Source organism: Melanotaenia boesemani, chromosome 12, assembly GCF_017639745.1.
Source record: "Melanotaenia boesemani isolate fMelBoe1 chromosome 12, fMelBoe1.pri, whole genome shotgun sequence".
Lineage (NCBI taxonomy): Eukaryota > Metazoa > Chordata > Actinopteri > Atheriniformes > Melanotaeniidae > Melanotaenia > Melanotaenia boesemani.
The window spans coordinates 12406781-12424328 of NC_055693.1; the positions used below are offsets into that span (position 1 = coordinate 12406781).

General features: G+C 38.5%; 2 protein-coding genes across 5 annotated transcripts; both read right to left on the bottom strand.

Moving 5' to 3' along the window:
* Positions 1-574: 574 nt before the first annotated feature.
* On the bottom strand, positions 575-14443 carry tfg (trafficking from ER to golgi regulator). Of its 4 annotated transcripts, none has more exons than XM_042001805.1 (8): positions 14300-14443; positions 11416-11629; positions 11164-11247; positions 9256-9402; positions 7976-8143; positions 7714-7863; positions 1939-2016; positions 575-1813 (listed from the first exon to the last, which is right to left on the bottom strand). In XM_042001805.1, the coding sequence occupies exons 2-8, from the start codon at positions 11597-11599 to the stop codon at positions 1407-1409; spliced, it is 1218 nt and encodes a 405-aa protein (XP_041857739.1). In that variant the 5' UTR covers positions 11600-11629; positions 14300-14443; the 3' UTR covers positions 575-1406. The 4 variants fall into 4 exon arrangements, with proteins under 4 accessions (XP_041857739.1, XP_041857738.1, XP_041857737.1 ...); XM_042001804.1 differs by having other exon boundaries at positions 575-1816; XM_042001803.1 differs by having other exon boundaries at positions 1924-2016.
* Positions 14444-15181: 738 nt separating this feature from the next.
* jagn1a (jagunal homolog 1a) lies at positions 15182-17070 on the bottom strand. Its single transcript, XM_042001806.1, has 3 exons — positions 16978-17070; positions 16173-16276; positions 15182-16087 (listed from the first exon to the last, which is right to left on the bottom strand). Exons 2-3 carry the CDS (start codon positions 16259-16261, stop codon positions 15625-15627), a joined length of 552 nt encoding a protein of 183 aa, XP_041857740.1. The 5' UTR covers positions 16262-16276; positions 16978-17070; the 3' UTR covers positions 15182-15624.
* Positions 17071-17548: the final 478 nt, after the last annotated feature.

Below are 17548 nucleotides of genomic sequence, written 5' to 3' on the forward strand. Positions count from 1 at the left end.
CTTACATGAGTGCACACAGGCAGGTAGATAACTACTGTATGGACCTTCCAACTGATTCAGTCCTTTGTTTTGGACCTGCTGATTACATCTTTAAACTAAGCTAACCTAGCCTGCAGTAATAGGCCTAACTCCTTTATACTGCTGCAAAACTTCTAATGGTATTTGCCCAAGTGTTTGCAATCCATGACTCAACAAGGTATGAATATGTCTAACAATTATTCCGCACTATGTGGTAAGTTGAATGACCAAAGCTCTTTAAAATAAATCTGCAGTGGTACAGACACTAACCTAATATAATTTAATTTCTAACCACAGACAAGGTAGAGAGCAATGCTACTCACACACACTTCGCTAAAATCAGTAACAACCATATGAGCTTGACTTCTCTCGCTCAATTTGACATAAAAACCAGCAACATATTCCAGTGTCCCAGCCAACCACAACCCGCAGGCCGGAAAACAAACTGGGAATATTAAATCTGGGAGGAGAAGAGGAAGACAGATGTCAAGCCATACTTAAAGACATGAGAAAGACAATCCAGAAAAAGGTGCAACATAAAATAAAAGGACTCCAATTTCATCTCAATCATTTATTAGGTTCAAGAAAAAAAAAATGTTACAGTTTATACATAACTAATCTCAAAAGGTGGAATTTGATTTGATATATTAGTAAAAACCAGTGGTAAGATAGAGAAAGGAATAGCAGGCTGTACTGGAGGTGATAAACAGAAAGAAGTTAATAAAAGAAGCCTTATTCATGACACAGGGATCCACACCTCCCTCAAGTCATCACTTAACTAGTGTTCCCAACATGGTGAAGCTTCACTGAAACATTAACAATACCGACATGGTGGTGAAATTGATCAAATAAAAACATAACCTAAAAAAAAACAAAACAAAAACAACAAAACAACAGAACATAAGGGGGGGGGGGGGGGGGGGGGGGGGGGGGTTGTTTTTATTGTAATAGAGCCACGAATGAGCAAACTCACAGCTGTTTTGAGATTTTTGCAGAATGGATGCTCATATCACTCGCAAAATAAAACCTATAATGAAAAGTTTGTGCAACAGCCTGTGTTGGTCTCCCAGGTGTGTGCATACAGACTGGTTAAATTGCTACAGGGACAGATACAAGACGGAAGAGCAGCCTGAGGAGGAGGCAGGAGAAGAGGGAAAAATAACACAAGGAGAATACACAAGGGAAAGAACCAAATGGTGTGCTGGAGAGACAGCATACAAACACTAACCATCAGACTGGGAGGGGTTGCTTGTTTCATATTTGGACTTGTTATTTGTATGAGGAGGAGGGTGCACACTTGTTCTCAGCACCCACCCAAACAGTTGGAGCCACATAGATGGGTAAGGGTTTGGGGGTGTGTGAGGATCAGTAACATCTACTCTCCTCAATTACCGGTATCCCGGGCCAGGCTGAGTGTAGCCTTGGCCATAAGGGGGGCGGTTGCGGGCATATGGGTTAGCAGCTCCAGGGGGAGGGGTGACAGTGGTGCCTGGAGGCGGGGTGTATCCTGGGCGGGGTTGGTACCCTGAGCCAGGCTGGGAGGTGGGCGGCATGCTGTAGTTAGCAGGCTGGTTGGCCTGGGAGGTATAGTTTTGGGGAGGGAAGGCTCCTGGTGGATACTGCTGGGCTCCCTGAGATGGATGGGGCTGCTGCTGCCCGCCCTGGAAGCCAGAAGTTGGGGTCGGACCAGGAGGCGGAGCCTGGGAGGAGGGCGGAGGGTAGTTTTGAAACTGTTGCTGTGGTGGGCCAGGCTGGGGGGCTCCAGGCTGAGGGGCTCCAGGCTGGGGGCTGTATCCTGCTGAGATATGGAGGAGGTCTCGTTAATTCCCTCTAAACATGAAAGAAACTAACTACTCAACACAGCAGCAACCTAATTTTCCTCAAACCCTGATCAGTCATTCTTACCAGGGTACTGCATACCGTACTGCTGCTGCGGTGGGCCACCTGGTTGCTGAGGAGGGTATCCACCTGGAGCCTGGTACTGCGGGTACACCTGACCTGAAAAAGCAAGGACAAACATTATCAGTACCAAAGTATTACATACTACCTAACACAATGCAATGCAATGTAATACAATACAATTTACAGACAGACACATGCACGTACCTCATGGTCGGTCAAATAACATGCAACATCAATGACAGATGAAACCGTAGAATTTTACGCATTTATTTAGTTACAATAATTAAAACTTTGTACGATGACTGATAACTGCTCATAAACTAACCTAATCATACATCATAAAGCCCAATAATGGACTACAGGGAAGACAAAGGGTTTTTTTGACCCACACTGGCTTTAACTCCCACTGCTCCCTCAGCTATACGGTTCAGCATTAGACAATCTCTGCAACATCTCTGACCGTCCTTTGGCTAAATCTGAAGGATCTTTTTGACAACTCATTTAAATGTGATTAAATGTGCAGCTATAGCTCATTAAACTCAAGGAAAACAAAGTGAGTATGAGATAAAGTAAAGTTTCTTGGTTGGCCTTTTTCTCTCTCTCTTTTTTTTTTTTTTTTAGATCAAATAGCACTTGATACGCCCCAGACACATGTGAAAGTTAGTGTAAATAGGGTACCCATATCTTCATGGAAACACCTGTTCATCTGGACAGACTATCACAGAAGTGCTTCAATGAACCCATCTGCAAACACTTTGATATGACTCTCGGCTGCTAGTAATCTCCTACAGAAATCTTTTTCTGGCAAGTTACAGGAAAATCTGACTTCACACTAAGAGCATAATACAGATGTGTGAGCAGATGTAAACAAACGACAGGCCCAGAGACGACTGTGTTTTCCAGCATCACAACATACATCAGGTGTAGCAGAAATAAATACGTGCATCACTAGACATGCCTGAATTTGCAGACAGTGACTTCCTGCAGACTTTTATTAACCATGACTTCACCGTGCCACAGACGGAGAATGGCCATCATGTCTGAGTGCACTCATTTTAAGGATGTACACTAAATATAAACTTATTTTTTTAAAAAAAAGCCTCTGAATTTCCAAGGAAAAATGCTTCACTTTGGTAACGGAGCAAATAAACTATCACAACCTCGACTACGAAAAGTTAATGTTCAAATTCAGTCTGAGAAGCAGGACTTTAGTGCCATGTTGCACAAACATCCCATCTTGAGGATATTTTACTGACACAGCAATCCACACATTCTGTAATAATTTAAAAAAAATTGCGCTTCCATACAAAACCACTTAAAAGTTGCAGTATAAGTGCCTGGGCTGTAAGTGGTGCTGTAACGCTACCGCATAAATACACCAAAAACAGAATAAGACAAGGACACGCACGTAAACGTGTGCGATGTAAACAAACATGCAAGATGATGGTGGAGAATCAAGCTAAAAAAGACATTTGTGTGGATCGGTGGCGAGAAGAAGATTTAGCTTTAAAAGTCAGATCATGATCGGGAGCTTCCGCAGCTTGAATGCAACACTGTAATCCGCCATTGTAGCTGTGGGTTTGGGTTTGAGCATGTGGGTTAAGGAAGAGGTGGGGCTATGGTGTCATCGATTCAAGAAAACATATAGGTTGTAAATGCCAAAACGAAACTCTGGTGTTATTAAATTTATTCACTTTGGAACCCCCATTTAAAAAAATGTGCATTTTCAGGCTCTGAAATGCTGGTTCCATGTGGGCGAGAGTCCAAACGACAAAAACTTTAGCAGACACACCTTGCACTTTATCACCAACAATGGGAAGAGCTTCTAGCATGCAGCAACTTTAAGAAATGAATGAGCGTTTATATCACTCATACATAAAAGGAGGATGCTGGTTAAAACTCTGTTTTGTAAGCTGTTCATAAACACACTGACATCTGTATTAATTCACTAAAAAGTTGCTGGCACACTTTTCTTGTTTGTTCTCTTCCAGTGCTCGGAATAATGCTGGTGAATATAACCTTCCAGTGAAATGGCCTCATGTCTATTTGTTTTATTACAAAATTATATAAGAAGTAAATTAATTATGCATGCCAACAATAGTAGTCAAGATGCACTGATAATTGTTTTATAATTGCATCACTGTTCTCTGAATCGTAATCTAATTGAACCCTGAGCTGCACAGAGGTTCCCATCCATAGCAATGACACACATTCTTATGTTTTAAGACACACAAATCCATTTACCCCTGCTATTTTAACTTCATCAGATTTTCCATTGGACACTTAAGTATACAACAAACATGCAAAGACTTGGCAAACTGGTGTACTCCCCCTTTTTTTTTTTTTTTTTTTTACAGCCATATCCTTACTTCCAAACCTCCAATCTGGCAAACGACTGTGGTGGCAACACTCAAATAATGTGAAAAGAGAGTGCTTAATGAAAGAAGTCTGCACCTGGGTAAACTAACTTTTCAAGCACTGAGAAAACCTGTTGATGCTCCACTGTTTGGGAGAATGATGTTAAGTTCTTCAGCATCTTAAATTTGGCACAACTGACAGGTAATAAATCATAGTGAACTGTTTGAACTTGAGTGCACTCAAATAACTCCTTGCAACTGAAAGTTTGAAGGAGAATCACCTATAATTCAAAATTCAGCACACTCCATACAGTACAAATCTATTATCTTCCTTTAGGCAGTGTTGGCAGATATGTTTGCCAATGTTCTGGCAACACAAAAACTCCTCGTGCTGCGATGCAATCTCCTGGAAGACACTTGATAACTAAATACTTAGCCAGGAGCAGAGTACCTCTTTGCACCCTTTTAAAGAAACTGTGATGTGGCAGTCATCTGTTATCTCCTTTAACATGAACTCTCTGGTCTTTATTGTGAGAGGAGGTATGTGTGTGAAATTGTTTTCCTCTCATGTTCTTCTCACCTGTTATCAATTATGAGTGTTACATAAGAGTGATAGAAGGATGGCTGTTGGACATCTTTGGTCATGGAGTTCATTTTACTTTAGTGCAGTCAAAAGGTCAACAATCAGGGACAAAGAAATGACTTGGGACACACCTTACTGTATTAGTTTAGGAGGGGGATGAACTGTTTTTTTTTTTTTAAAAAGCTGCAGTCCTGTTGACCTCTCTATATGTCTTAAAGAGGGAATCATTAACTCAAAGTCCTATTCTTAAATAAACTCTTCAGTCTAAACATCTGCCCATCTGAAAACCCACAAGCATTTACAGTTTCTTCCTTGCACAGATGCAAATAATTGCCACGGGTAAATCAGCATTAAAAAACAGTGTGAAATCTTTACCATCTTCTTATGGACCTTGTTAGCAGCATTCGTATGGTAACAAGTAAGCTCAGCTTGCATTAAAAGTAAGCTTATGACTATCTGTAAAAAGCCACAGATGCTTAATTGGCATCCGAGCTCACATATTACTTCTTACTTCATATACAATCTTATGCAACAACTGGCCGGTCTGATTTACCTTGAGGCTGCCAGACTAAAAACAGTCTGCAACAAGTAGTAATGTGAAGGCAAAGAGTCAAGCAACGTGAGTTAAAGAGGAGACCATACAGTTCTTGTTGACTTTCTTTGTGTGCCAACCATCTGCTGACTTGGAAGCAAGATGAAAACGCCAAGGAACAGACAAACTACCTGTTACCACGTTGGGCTTGGAGATGCGTTTAACAAGATAAAATGTATGTAACCACAGCTGCCAATGTACTGTGTGCAACGACTCTTTACTTCTTCCTGGAAATGTTTTTTCAAACTGCAGCTTAGCACAGAACAAGGAAACCTTGCTGAACTTCACCATGGTTTCAGTTATGTTTGCTTACACAGATGTCAGCTAATTCCAGGTCACACATCAAGCAGAGTTCACAAAACTTATTACCTATTTATTCAAAACATGGCAGCCTGAAAACTAAGCCAGGTTGTCCATTTTTGTATGAGCATCAATCTCTAATCAACACATCGAACTAAGTGTTGAAAATCAGTTTAACTTGAGGTTATTTTTTAAATCTCTAGTATTTGTTTTAGAGAAAATAGGACATCCTACTCATCATCATGTTCAATTGGCCATTTGTGTGAAACATGATGTTGCTGGCTAGCCTAATAACTCTGTAAGCCGTCCTTCTAGACTGAAGTGTACCAAGCCAAGTTACTAGGCCCCGAGACTCTTGTTAGACCAAACCACAAATCACCACTTAAACAGAAGTAGTCACACATATGTGAAGGTCTTAAGCTTTGCAGGTGTGGTCAGGAGTCAGCAGCTTGACTGCCCAGAGAGCACGTTACAGCTCTGAAAGGGAGAAACATGAGGCATTTTCTTTGCTCCAGAGGGCCGCGCATTCAACCAGGCCAAACCACCAAGTTAAAAACAACCTAGCAGACCCACTATAGTGAGGTAAACAGTAGTCAAATTCAGCCTCGGTTCCTAATTTCAGCCACTCTAAAAGTTGCGGGCTGTTTCTGTGTCTGAACCTTTAAATGTTCATGAGTGGTGCCTGTCCACGCCGCTCTCTGGGAAAGGATCTGGTTTTTGCTAGTGCCAGCTTGAAAATTTTAGAGGGCAAGCTCAGCTAACCGGGGAGTGGATCAATGACAGTATCCACTACCAGGGGGAAAGTGACGTCTCAAAGGGAAAGATCTGAGACTTACCCGTTTTTCACACATTTGATAAAAGTGGAGCAAGCGAGAGAGGAGACAGAACTTTGTAATTTTTGGGCCTCATACACAGGCTATGAAGACACATATGACCGTTAGAAAAACTTTAGAAAGTGAAATTTGCATAATATGGGACCTTTAAAATAGGTTAAAGAACATTAAGTGATAAGCTTAAAGAAAATCTTGGCATTCGACTGGCAAATAAGACCACATCCCTTTGTGAGCTGGATCTTGCTATGGCATGTTGCTGAGGAAATTGTTCTTTCATCACACTGCCTGATTTCACTTTCATTTGTCTTTATTAAGAACTCAAATTTGGACAAAACATCAGCGTTGAGGACTGCACACAGGGGGGAACTGGGATAAGGTCTCTTCTGGGGGAGATAAATATTTGGATACAGCTCGTACTGTGTTTAAAATTATACTGTGGTGATTGGCCAGTAAACTCTTGCTTTAACAGAGTGAGTCTAACAGCCAAAAAAGGAAACACGCTTTCAGTACTTGTTATGTGTAAATGTGCAGATAAAAAACATTCTGGATGGATTCTCTCCATTTGCTGTGCTTGGATCCAAACACTGTTTTCAGTTCATTAATACCCTGCAAATCTAATCTATGGGGGGCTACTGGCATGAGACCAAGTAATACTATTAAATTTACAAAACCATTACATTTGAACAGGGACGGGTGCATTCTTGCAACTGCAGAAACTAACTACGCAACTTTTATGTTGCTAGATCATAGACAAATACTTTATATGTAATTATTTGGAAGCAGGCAGTGTCAACAGCATCCTACATTCTCCAAACTAATCATAAAATTTACTCACCACTCATATACTCATAAACGTTCGTGACATTGGGATTGGTACTTTGCAAGAAGTGCTAAATAAACTGGCATCTGTATTTGTGAGGGTACTTTTGTGGCAACATTGGAAAATATCTCTTATTTAACTGCTCCTGGGTAAAACATAATTGCCCAACCACACACACCGCAGGATCTCAAAGTCCATTTACTTACACAGACGTTATTCCACTTTAAATAGACATTTCCCTGTCTTAGAGGATGTAGACTTATTTTGCTTAATTTTATGTTCAGCAGAATTAAGTGGAGGTGTCTCACCATCCATTCCAGCTGGGGGACCCTGCTGTACTCCAGCGTAGGGAGCCTGTGGCTGGGGGGGCACTCCTGGCTGAGGCGCCGCAGAAGAGGAGGAAGCAATGCTGTCAGGGGTTCCTGACCGCTCCTCTGTTGCAGCCGCTGGGGTGGCTACTAAAAAAACAAAAGAGACAGACAACGAGATGCAACATAAAGACATAATGAGAGCAGTACAATGAAATGACTTAAACAGCATTTTCCTCATGTGACGTGCAGTCAGCAGTACCTGAGGCCTGGTCCTCGCTTAAACCAAAGGCAGAGATGACATTCTTGTTGACCTCATCTTGGTTTTTTAATGGGTCGAAAGCTGACATGCTGGCTGCACTGACTGGGATGGCCTGTTTCGCTGTGGGGTCAGCAGCCACAACTTTACCTTCACGTCCATCCACTGATTCTAGGAACATAACATGAACAATGTTCAAACACTGAAAGGAGGAGAAATGTCCAACACTTTGGATATCACCAAATGTGTTACTAAACTACAGATGTATGTCAAATAAAAAAAAAAAATATATATATATATATATATATATATATAGCTAGCACAAGAATTGGGATGTTCCTAACAAGCTACAAACTTCAAAACATGGGCAATAACAAGCCTCATGGTAGATCATGGCTGTTCCCTTGCAAACTAAAACTAAATTATTTATCTCTGCTCCACTTCAACCTACAGATAATTTTTATCTGCTTATCAAATGCTGGAAAATTTTAAAGGAACATATTTGCTCCAGAGCAGTCATGAATTCAGCTTTTAAAGCTGTAGCTGAGAGAGAATAACAAAATGCAACACAAAAATCGCATTTAATTCAACATCAATACTGGAACTTCACACATTCTTCATCAAAGCTTCAGTCACTGCTACAATAAAGAAGAAAGGAATAGTTTTTCCTGCAATGCACACATGTGGGAGAGCGTGACCACAATCAAACTGGACTTAACTAGTTTTTTACAGTTTTACTGGATAACTGCAAATATTCTATTAAAATGCATTAAATTATTCCAGCAGTGACTGCCTCTTGTAAACTGTCTCAATCTGCCGCCAGCGTTTGTGTGGGATAAAGCTCTTATAATTCTGGCTGTAAGATATGTAGAATATGAACAACCCACGCAACCCACCTTTCAGGTCTTAAAAAGTCATTTAAAATACAACAGGAGACACAATATCTCCACATATCTGGTTGTAGATGAATGAACGGGTGCTATTATACAGTGGACTGGAACCACTGGTGGTGAGCCAATAAATCTTTCTATGGCTGTATTTGTGTGTTTTATAATAAGACAAAAATCAATAGAATTTGTAAATAAAAAAAAATGACATACCTGTAGTGTACTCTAGTAAAGATTGTCATGATTAGATGATTAATGTTGTTCTAAGAAGTAAACTTACAACTGTTCGCTGCCTTAAATATGTGCTAGTAGATACAATAATTTCAAAACAATAATAAGGTTGTATGTAGATACATACTGTATGTAGATCTACTTCCTGTGTGTGGAGATGCATACCACTGTCTGGTGCTGTGGAAGCCAGTCCAGGCTCTGTGGGGGGCTCCAGGCTGTCAAGGAGATTGTTGACTTTATTCCTGAGCTCAATGAGCTCCCTGCGCAAGTACTTCACTTGGCTGGATTCCAAAGGTCGTGGCTGACCATTCACTGCAGACAGAAACGAGACAACTAAGAAAAAGTTTCTGTGGTCCAAAAAAAAAAAAAAAAAATTACATTTAGACTGCTTTTCATAGCGATAGATCATTGAATAACAATAACGGACATTGTAACATCAGCATAACATAAACATCTGAATTCTACAGTAGCTCTTACATATGTGATCACTATGAATGACGATCTGACCCAGTTTAATGACTGTAGTCCATTTACTTGGGATTCTACAAAGAGATTCCCAATGGCTGACACAGGAATTCTGCCAACTAAGCATTCAAATGACAGTGGAGGTGGGGTACAGAGGGGAAAAAGGCACCAGTTTTGGCTGTGTGTGGTTTTTTTTTTTTTTTTTTTAAACCCAAATTTGTTGGTTAAATGCGAAAACATGCAAATCTGTAGAAAACACTGGGCAGAGTTCTTCACAATATTTAAAATAACAGAACAATTCATTCTTAACATACATTTTCATATACACATCCAAACCTGAACTTTATTCATTGTTCAGCAGATTGTACTGATCTAACTTATTAATAATTAGTGTTTCTGCATCACAATGACTTTTCACTTCTCTTCAGAGTTTATCGCGGTCAAGACGTTTCTTTCAGCGTGTTTTTAACAGTTCACAAGTGAGAAACCTGAAAGTGTAGACATAAACCCCCAAAATGGTGGAGAAAGATGTGGTGATGTCACATGCACATTCTCTTTAACGTGTCCAGCCTGAGTGGATAAAGCTGAACAGAGATGCACTCGGTCATGAGGAACTGAGTTGAGATGCAGGCTGTCATGAGAGCCAAGCTACCCTTGAATCTCAGCACGTTAGAAAGTATCATTTCCATGTGAGGTCATGGCATGTGATGAGACAAGCCAGAGCTCAGATTTAATTTGTAGGAAGTTCTCCCCCCGCCCCCCCCCTCTCTTCATTTTACAGAAAAACATCCTTCAACTCTAAGGTTAAACATGACTGAAGCAACAGCAGGAAGATAGGGTGCTTAACATCAGAGCACAATATTTGTAATCTGTTGAGCTTTTTTTCTATAAAAAAAAACCAAAATAAAAAAAAAATAATTGAAGTATTAATTAATACTTCTTTACAAAAAATTTAATAAACATTTTATTATAAAGAAAATCTGTGATAACAGAAAAGCTTTAAGATGATGTGGGTTCAACAGAGCTGTTAGGTTTGTGCTTTCAGGAATATTTTTATTCCTTTTCAACTAAAGATCAAAATCACACTTCATGTAATAATATATTATAGGGAATGAGTTGTACAATTCCTGAGATTTCAACACTTTATAATTACTGGCAAAAGCAAACCCTGAATGAAAAGACAGCATGAGGCCCATTGCTTATTTTTGGATATTAAGTCTTCTATGGCTTAGACCTCAACTCCCTTGTGCTGGAACACACTTAACATTATCATTAGAAACTAATTAAACCTGCACAAAAGGTTCTTGTGAGCATATCCATCTACAACTGGACATTATTTGTTTGCTCAACCAGTGCTAGGAGACACAAAAATTCCACCCTGAATCTGTTAGAGGAGAGAGCAGACATCTTTCATTTGTACTGTAAAGAGCTGAGGTTCGTTGGGTGAAATATAGGCTGGACTACCCTCTAGTGAATGGCTGCTGTAACAACTGAACATTAAGATTCCTCAAGAATAGAAACCATAAAGAACCTGGTAATAATAATAATAAAAAAGGCTATGAAGGCCAATGAGAGTACCAGCAAAAAGAAAATGCTGAATTGTCTTACCAAACAAAGTTAGTTTGAGTATTCTACTGCACTGGATTGCAAAGGAGAGGTCAGAGCTGTCAAAGATGGTGATGAGGTCATCGTCTATAAACAGGGAAAAGAGAACAGATTGTACAGCTAGTCATCAGTACCAAAGAAAATATGATGAAATTATACCAAATCACATTTTATAACTGAGGTAACCCCTAGGCAAACTCTGGTCCTTCAGAGCAATTAAGACAGAAGAAACCAGAGGAAAGTTTTCTGACTCACCTTCATCTTTGTATTTGATGGTAACTTCGTCGTTGCTCTGCAGCTTGCCTCTGAAGACACGCTGCATCATCAGGACCAGCTCATCATATGTAATATCTTCATTATGGATAGGGATGCGTCTGATGTCGTCGCCCAACTGGGCTTTGATGATTAGCTTCCCGCTCAGGTCCAGCTGGCCGTTCATGGTGCCGTCTGACCTCTTCTGCTCCCGCCACTGAGCAGTGACAGAGGAGAGGTACTTTAACAGTCTTCTCAGGTTTTCTAATCCCTTTCTAAATATCAACTTTAAATTTAGTCTTCATATATTTGAAGAAAAAAAATGAAGTAATTAAAAGCTATACAACAATATTTTTGTAATCTCTTCGTCAAGATAAAAACTTTGTGTATGGTGCAAAAATTACAAGTATTTAGAGATTATATATCTAATCTATAATTTTTATTTTACTTAATAAGCTCTAGTAATGAGATGCAAGAACTGTAGCTTTGAACCACATGTCAAGTAGCAAAGGAAATGTCTGATGAAACGTCAGATTCAAGGTCTGTATCATTCCCATCCTCTCTTCCAAGTTTTTAAAAAGTAGTCTTTCTTTTGCAAACAGCTAATGCTGACGTTCGTTTGACTGAAAGTAAAGCAAATATCATTATGAAAAATCATTAATACAACAAACCTAAATAACAAAATACTCTAAACAGGGCATTTTCCGTTGGTAATATATTAATATTTAATTAGTCATTTTACATAAATGGAGCTGCAGTGCTGTGTGGTTTGAAAGGCCAGGTGGCACAAATGGCTTAAAAAACAAAACAAAACAACAAAACAACAACAACAACAAAAAACATGACTAATCTGGCCATCATTGTTAGAGACTTAGGAATATGCTCAAATAACTACAGAAAGGAACTGCACCTACTCTAAATTGCCCAGTTTAAACAAAAACAAAAGCCAAATACTTTGTTTAATCTAATATAAAAAGATCTCCTACAGCTAGCATTCTTTTAAACAAATGAAAAACTAATCAGCTATCCTGTTTTCTTAAAATCATAACGGGGGCACATTACTGTATTATAGTTAAAATATTGACTGCATCTGGTATTGAAACAGCTCAATTATTTAGAGCTGAATGTTAGTATCAGAAGACAAAATGTCTTTTATTACAGAAAATATAAAACTATTTTAACATGACATTCATTGGCATCCCAATGAGGACTTTGGGAAGACACTGGGTCTCTGAACATTAAGTAGGTTAATAGGTCAGGGCAAGCGTCTCCTCTAAGAATGATTTCTATAAAAGCTACATTAACTCAAGACAATGCCAGTGTGTTGAAATGATCATTCCACTCTGTCCTGTGACTGAGCGTCTGTGCTGATAAAACATACACTGTGAAGTTCAAAGAGAAAGATAGTGCTTCCCTTTCCTATTGCTCAGTCTCATGTAGTAATAACATCATTAGTTTCATTTACCTGCAGTCCAAGGGTCAAACATTACCCAGTGAAAAGGCAAAGACTGTTATAAGTAAAATTTCAACATAGACTTTGACCAAAAATATCTTTTTGATAATAGGAAGACTTAAGCTTTCATTCATAAAATCCACTACACAGAAACTAAGCTAACCTATTTCCATCACAGTTTTCATTTTGCTCACCCCAGCTTTGTTTTGCTATGATCCAATATAAAAATTTTTTGTTAATGTCAAATAATCTCACTTATATTATTTGACTGGTTGTATTCTGATGATGTGTTGTCATTAAAGTTATGATTTTAAATGTAATCTCAAACACCAAAAGGATGCTATAGACACGTTTTAGTTACAAGCAAAAGCTTTAACAGGGCCATCTGTCTAACTTGAAACAAAGATTCTGCTGTCAAAAGTGTCAAAGCTAATACTGGAATATAATTAAATGAATCTCAATTGCAGTCATTTCTATGGCAAAACGTACAGTAATTTCAGAGCCATCCAAGTGTACAATGCTAGTTCTATCTCAAAATAACCAATAAGGTAGCATCAACCGTCTGTGTAGTTTATTTTCTTTGAATAGTCACGAGTTAGATTAACTATGACGTTATCGACAGATGTTGTAAGCTGAACAATATACTACTGTGAGTTTAATTCCAGAAATGCTACGGCTTTAGCTGTCATGGCCAGATGAGTAATTGGCTGGATGCTAGGGATTGTATAGTAGCTAGCGTTTAGCATACAGAAATGTTAAATAGGAACAACAGGAACATGATTTCTAGCGGGATAAGCTGTACCAAATGTACTTCTCTGCATTGGAAAAACACGTTTACAACAAAACCGAATTGTTGCAAAGAGTGTGTTGGTTGGAAGACGCTGATCTATCATAGCCATGTTCTGTGATTGCTGAAGTTTGATAGGCCATTGTACCATTTTCATGTCAACGATAACAATATATACTACCAGGGCGGTGCAGAAAATAATAACATTACTATGTCTTAGTATAAGGTTTATTAATAAATTGTAATACATGTAATAACTTGGTCTGCTTTAACTGAACTTTGTACAAACGGTACGACAAGAAATTATTTTTCCGGTACATCTTCATTTAAAGGATATTGAAAACTGAATTAGACCGTTTAGGCTTAACTTAAAGATGTGTCAGTTATGCCCTGCTCACATTTGATTTAACAAATTTGATCATCTTCTCTAATGCTAGTTTCTACAAATTATTCCCCACACCTGTTTGGGTGAACTAGTGTAGCGTTAGCTCACCACGTAGCTACGGTTACATTATCCAGTTAGCGCTAACCCCATAGCCTGCTAACTAGCAACCTATAAGCCAGGCTGTGATGGCATAAGTCACCGGTTATGTAGTTACGGCAAAACTACATTATAAGTAAACCTCAGTCACAATTAAGTAGTATACCTGAATCAGACGACTTGACCAAGCGGTATTTCACAGGTTTCACTAAACAGTGAAAATCGAATCTGTTAGCTAGCCTAGCTAGACCCGGGGACCAGCATCAGGAAGTGTCCTCCAGTCAGCGTCAACCAGTACGTGGCATACTTCAGGCGCAGCCGCAGACCGTCTAGAGCAAAGTGCAGTGGGAGTCTCTTTTAATTATAGGTTTATCATCCACAGGATTTGTGCTACATCACCTTGACTGTCAGTATGTATATAGTATGTAGGAATAAAAGTTAAAAAGGTACTTTTGTTATGAGGAATGCAAGATTACAAAAAAGCTTATCTAATAAGAATGCTCCTTTTACTTTTGAATAGTATCAACAATGAGAAAAAAAAAAAAAAAAAAAAAAAAAAAAAAAATGGCACATGATTCTAAAAACGTAATATAACTACTACCTTGAATAAAAGGTCACATTAATGACTTTGCTCCTGTCACACAAAAGAACCATTGACATAAAATGGAAAATATTACAGGAGCACTTTCCACAAAATTATTAAAGAAAAAAAAAGGTTTGCTTTGATATTCAGAATATCATATTAATAATTTATAACTAGTCAAATTACTTTTACAAAAGTCAATGGTAAATACATCTTTACTTGCAATTTATATTTAGCTTTAAAGATGTAATTAAGTAAATCTGGAGACATGTAATTATCTTATGTATTGCTGATAATATGCAATGTGTTATTACACAATTCTTTCACATATGAAATTTAACAAAGACCCAAAGCCTTTGTTTTGATTGGCTTACATTGTATATTTTTGTCCTCAGAGGCCACAAAAAGCTTGTGGTATAAGACCATATGAGAATACCTGAAATAACTTAACAGTTCAGTCAGAAATTGCAGTTACCATTTTTATTCAACAGCTTAACTGCATCTATAAAATAAAATTGTAAGAGCAAGACTTATTGAAAGAGACAGTATAAGAACATCTGATGCAATAGCAAACCAGCTTCCTTTAACACAATTAATTGTTTTTTTCTGAGAAAAATGAACATGGTGAACCAGTTTATGTCTTTTCTGCTTTAAAATCTAATCTCTTTGGAGAAAAGCAGAAACCAGACTAAGCATTGAAGAGGGTTTGAAACCTCTTCTCTTTTAATAAATAATGATGAAGGAATCTAGGTTATAATAAATTGTATGTCTTATTTATTTGAATGAGGCTTTGACACATGATTAAAAGGTTTTATGTGATGAATAAACAAGTAAACCTAAATATGACATATAACCCTTGTATAAATTAACATAAAGACATTTTTCCAGCCACAGTTGTGTGTAATCCACTACTTCTTCTTTTTTTCCTGAGTGGCATCAAACCATGAGTCTAAAAGTTTTTTCATGTAATATAACTGCCAGGCATGTACTTGAACAGCAGCCACCATAATGAGGTACATAACAGTCACTGCAGAGAAGCCAAAAATGAAGCGGTAGGCTTTTCCATGGCGATAAAGCTGCTGTGCTACAGGAAACATCTCCATACCTCCATAAATTAAAGGCGCCACAGAGAACAGCCCTGCACTGATCATAGATATGACCAGGTAACTGATATTGTTCTTTGGAAGTGACAGGCAGCTGCAGAGCAGTGGGAGGAAGCTGAGCAGGTAGGGATACTCCCATTGGTATGGCATGGACACTGTGTCATGTGACACCAGGTCAAAGTGGCTGACAGTCACTTGAACAGCCACCAGCAGCCATATCAGAAGGTGGACCCAGTTTAGCTTCCGTATCTCTGCCTTCAGGGAAGCACTGTAAAACAGAAAGCAGACCCCAGCATTGCTTTTAAGATAAATACAACATTAAATGAGAAACTCTCAACATGTAAGCCACCTACCTCATCTGGTAATGTGGGGTGACCCTCTCTCTGTTTTTAAAGTCACTTCCATTGGTACCGACTGCTCTGAGACCAACACGTGATGTCATGTTGAATGAAACCTACTAACAAACAAATCAAATGACTTGACACAACAGTAGTTGTAGTTCTTTCCCCCCAATTAATTAATCAACTAATTTTTTTTTTATTTAAAAAATGTTTTAAAATATTGGCAGCATCAAAAGTTTGGACACATTTTCCTTTTAAATCTAATGGGAAAGTGAATCCATATTTTTGACTGGTAGTGCAGATAATAACTCCCCGTATCAATGATGTATGAAATTAGTCATAAATCAATATTTAGAATGATAAAGGTGTCCACTAGATCTAAATAACAAAAACTGTGCAAAATTTTAGTTTTTGACCCAAACTATAATGATAATGATGAAAGCTGACTGCTGAGCCAGCTCTTTGTTTAAGCTCCACACATCCCAGTGTGAAAATGTAGACCTGAGAGACAGGGGCAACTAACAACCGAGAGAAGGAAATAAATGCAGAGAAAAAACAACAACAACAACAAAAAACAAAACAAAACAATAGTTGGTACTAATTCAGCCTTGTGTATCCAGACAAACCAATATAAAACGCTCCAGGTTAAAGGACATTTGTTGGGCTGTGATTTGAAGCAAGCTAGCGCATTAGCTACTGCTATTAGCTAGGCTGACGGAGCATTTCCTTTGATCAGATGTGTGTTGTATGTGTAGTTTGCGTTATGTTAGGAACAGCAAAGGCAATAAAGATTGAAACCAAATAGAACCAAGCTTACCGACAATGCCTACCGCTGCGTAGTTTTTCACGCCTGGTCAAACTCGTCGTTTGAAGGTGGATTAACAGAATACAGTGATGAACATTGCAAACAGATGTGCGCGTGCGCACAACCAACCGAGGGCTGTCCAGTCGCAACATCAGCATCACCCAAGACTCAGTTCAGCTGGTGCCGTGAAGTTCAATATTTTAAGAACAAGTTAACCTCATAACAGGGATTTATATTGCGCTTTTGACATTTTTATCTATCATGGGTAAATGTGTAATTAGTTGGCTTAATATTTTTCTATGATTTGCCTGTCACAATATAAAATAACCCAATATTTTCAGTGGAGTCATTTGATAACATACTGTAATTTGAAAATAGTGGTGGGAAAAAAGAAAAGAAATATATATACTACTCTGATTATCATGCCAGGTAAAACAATCTTCATTAGGCTTTTTGCTAAACATATTTTTAGTTAAAAAAAAAAAGCTCACTGGGTTATCGGGACTCTTCAGACTGGGTAGCTGACTGCTTTGCTGACGGATATTTTACACAATTAGCTGGTAAAATGTTAATATTTGGCATG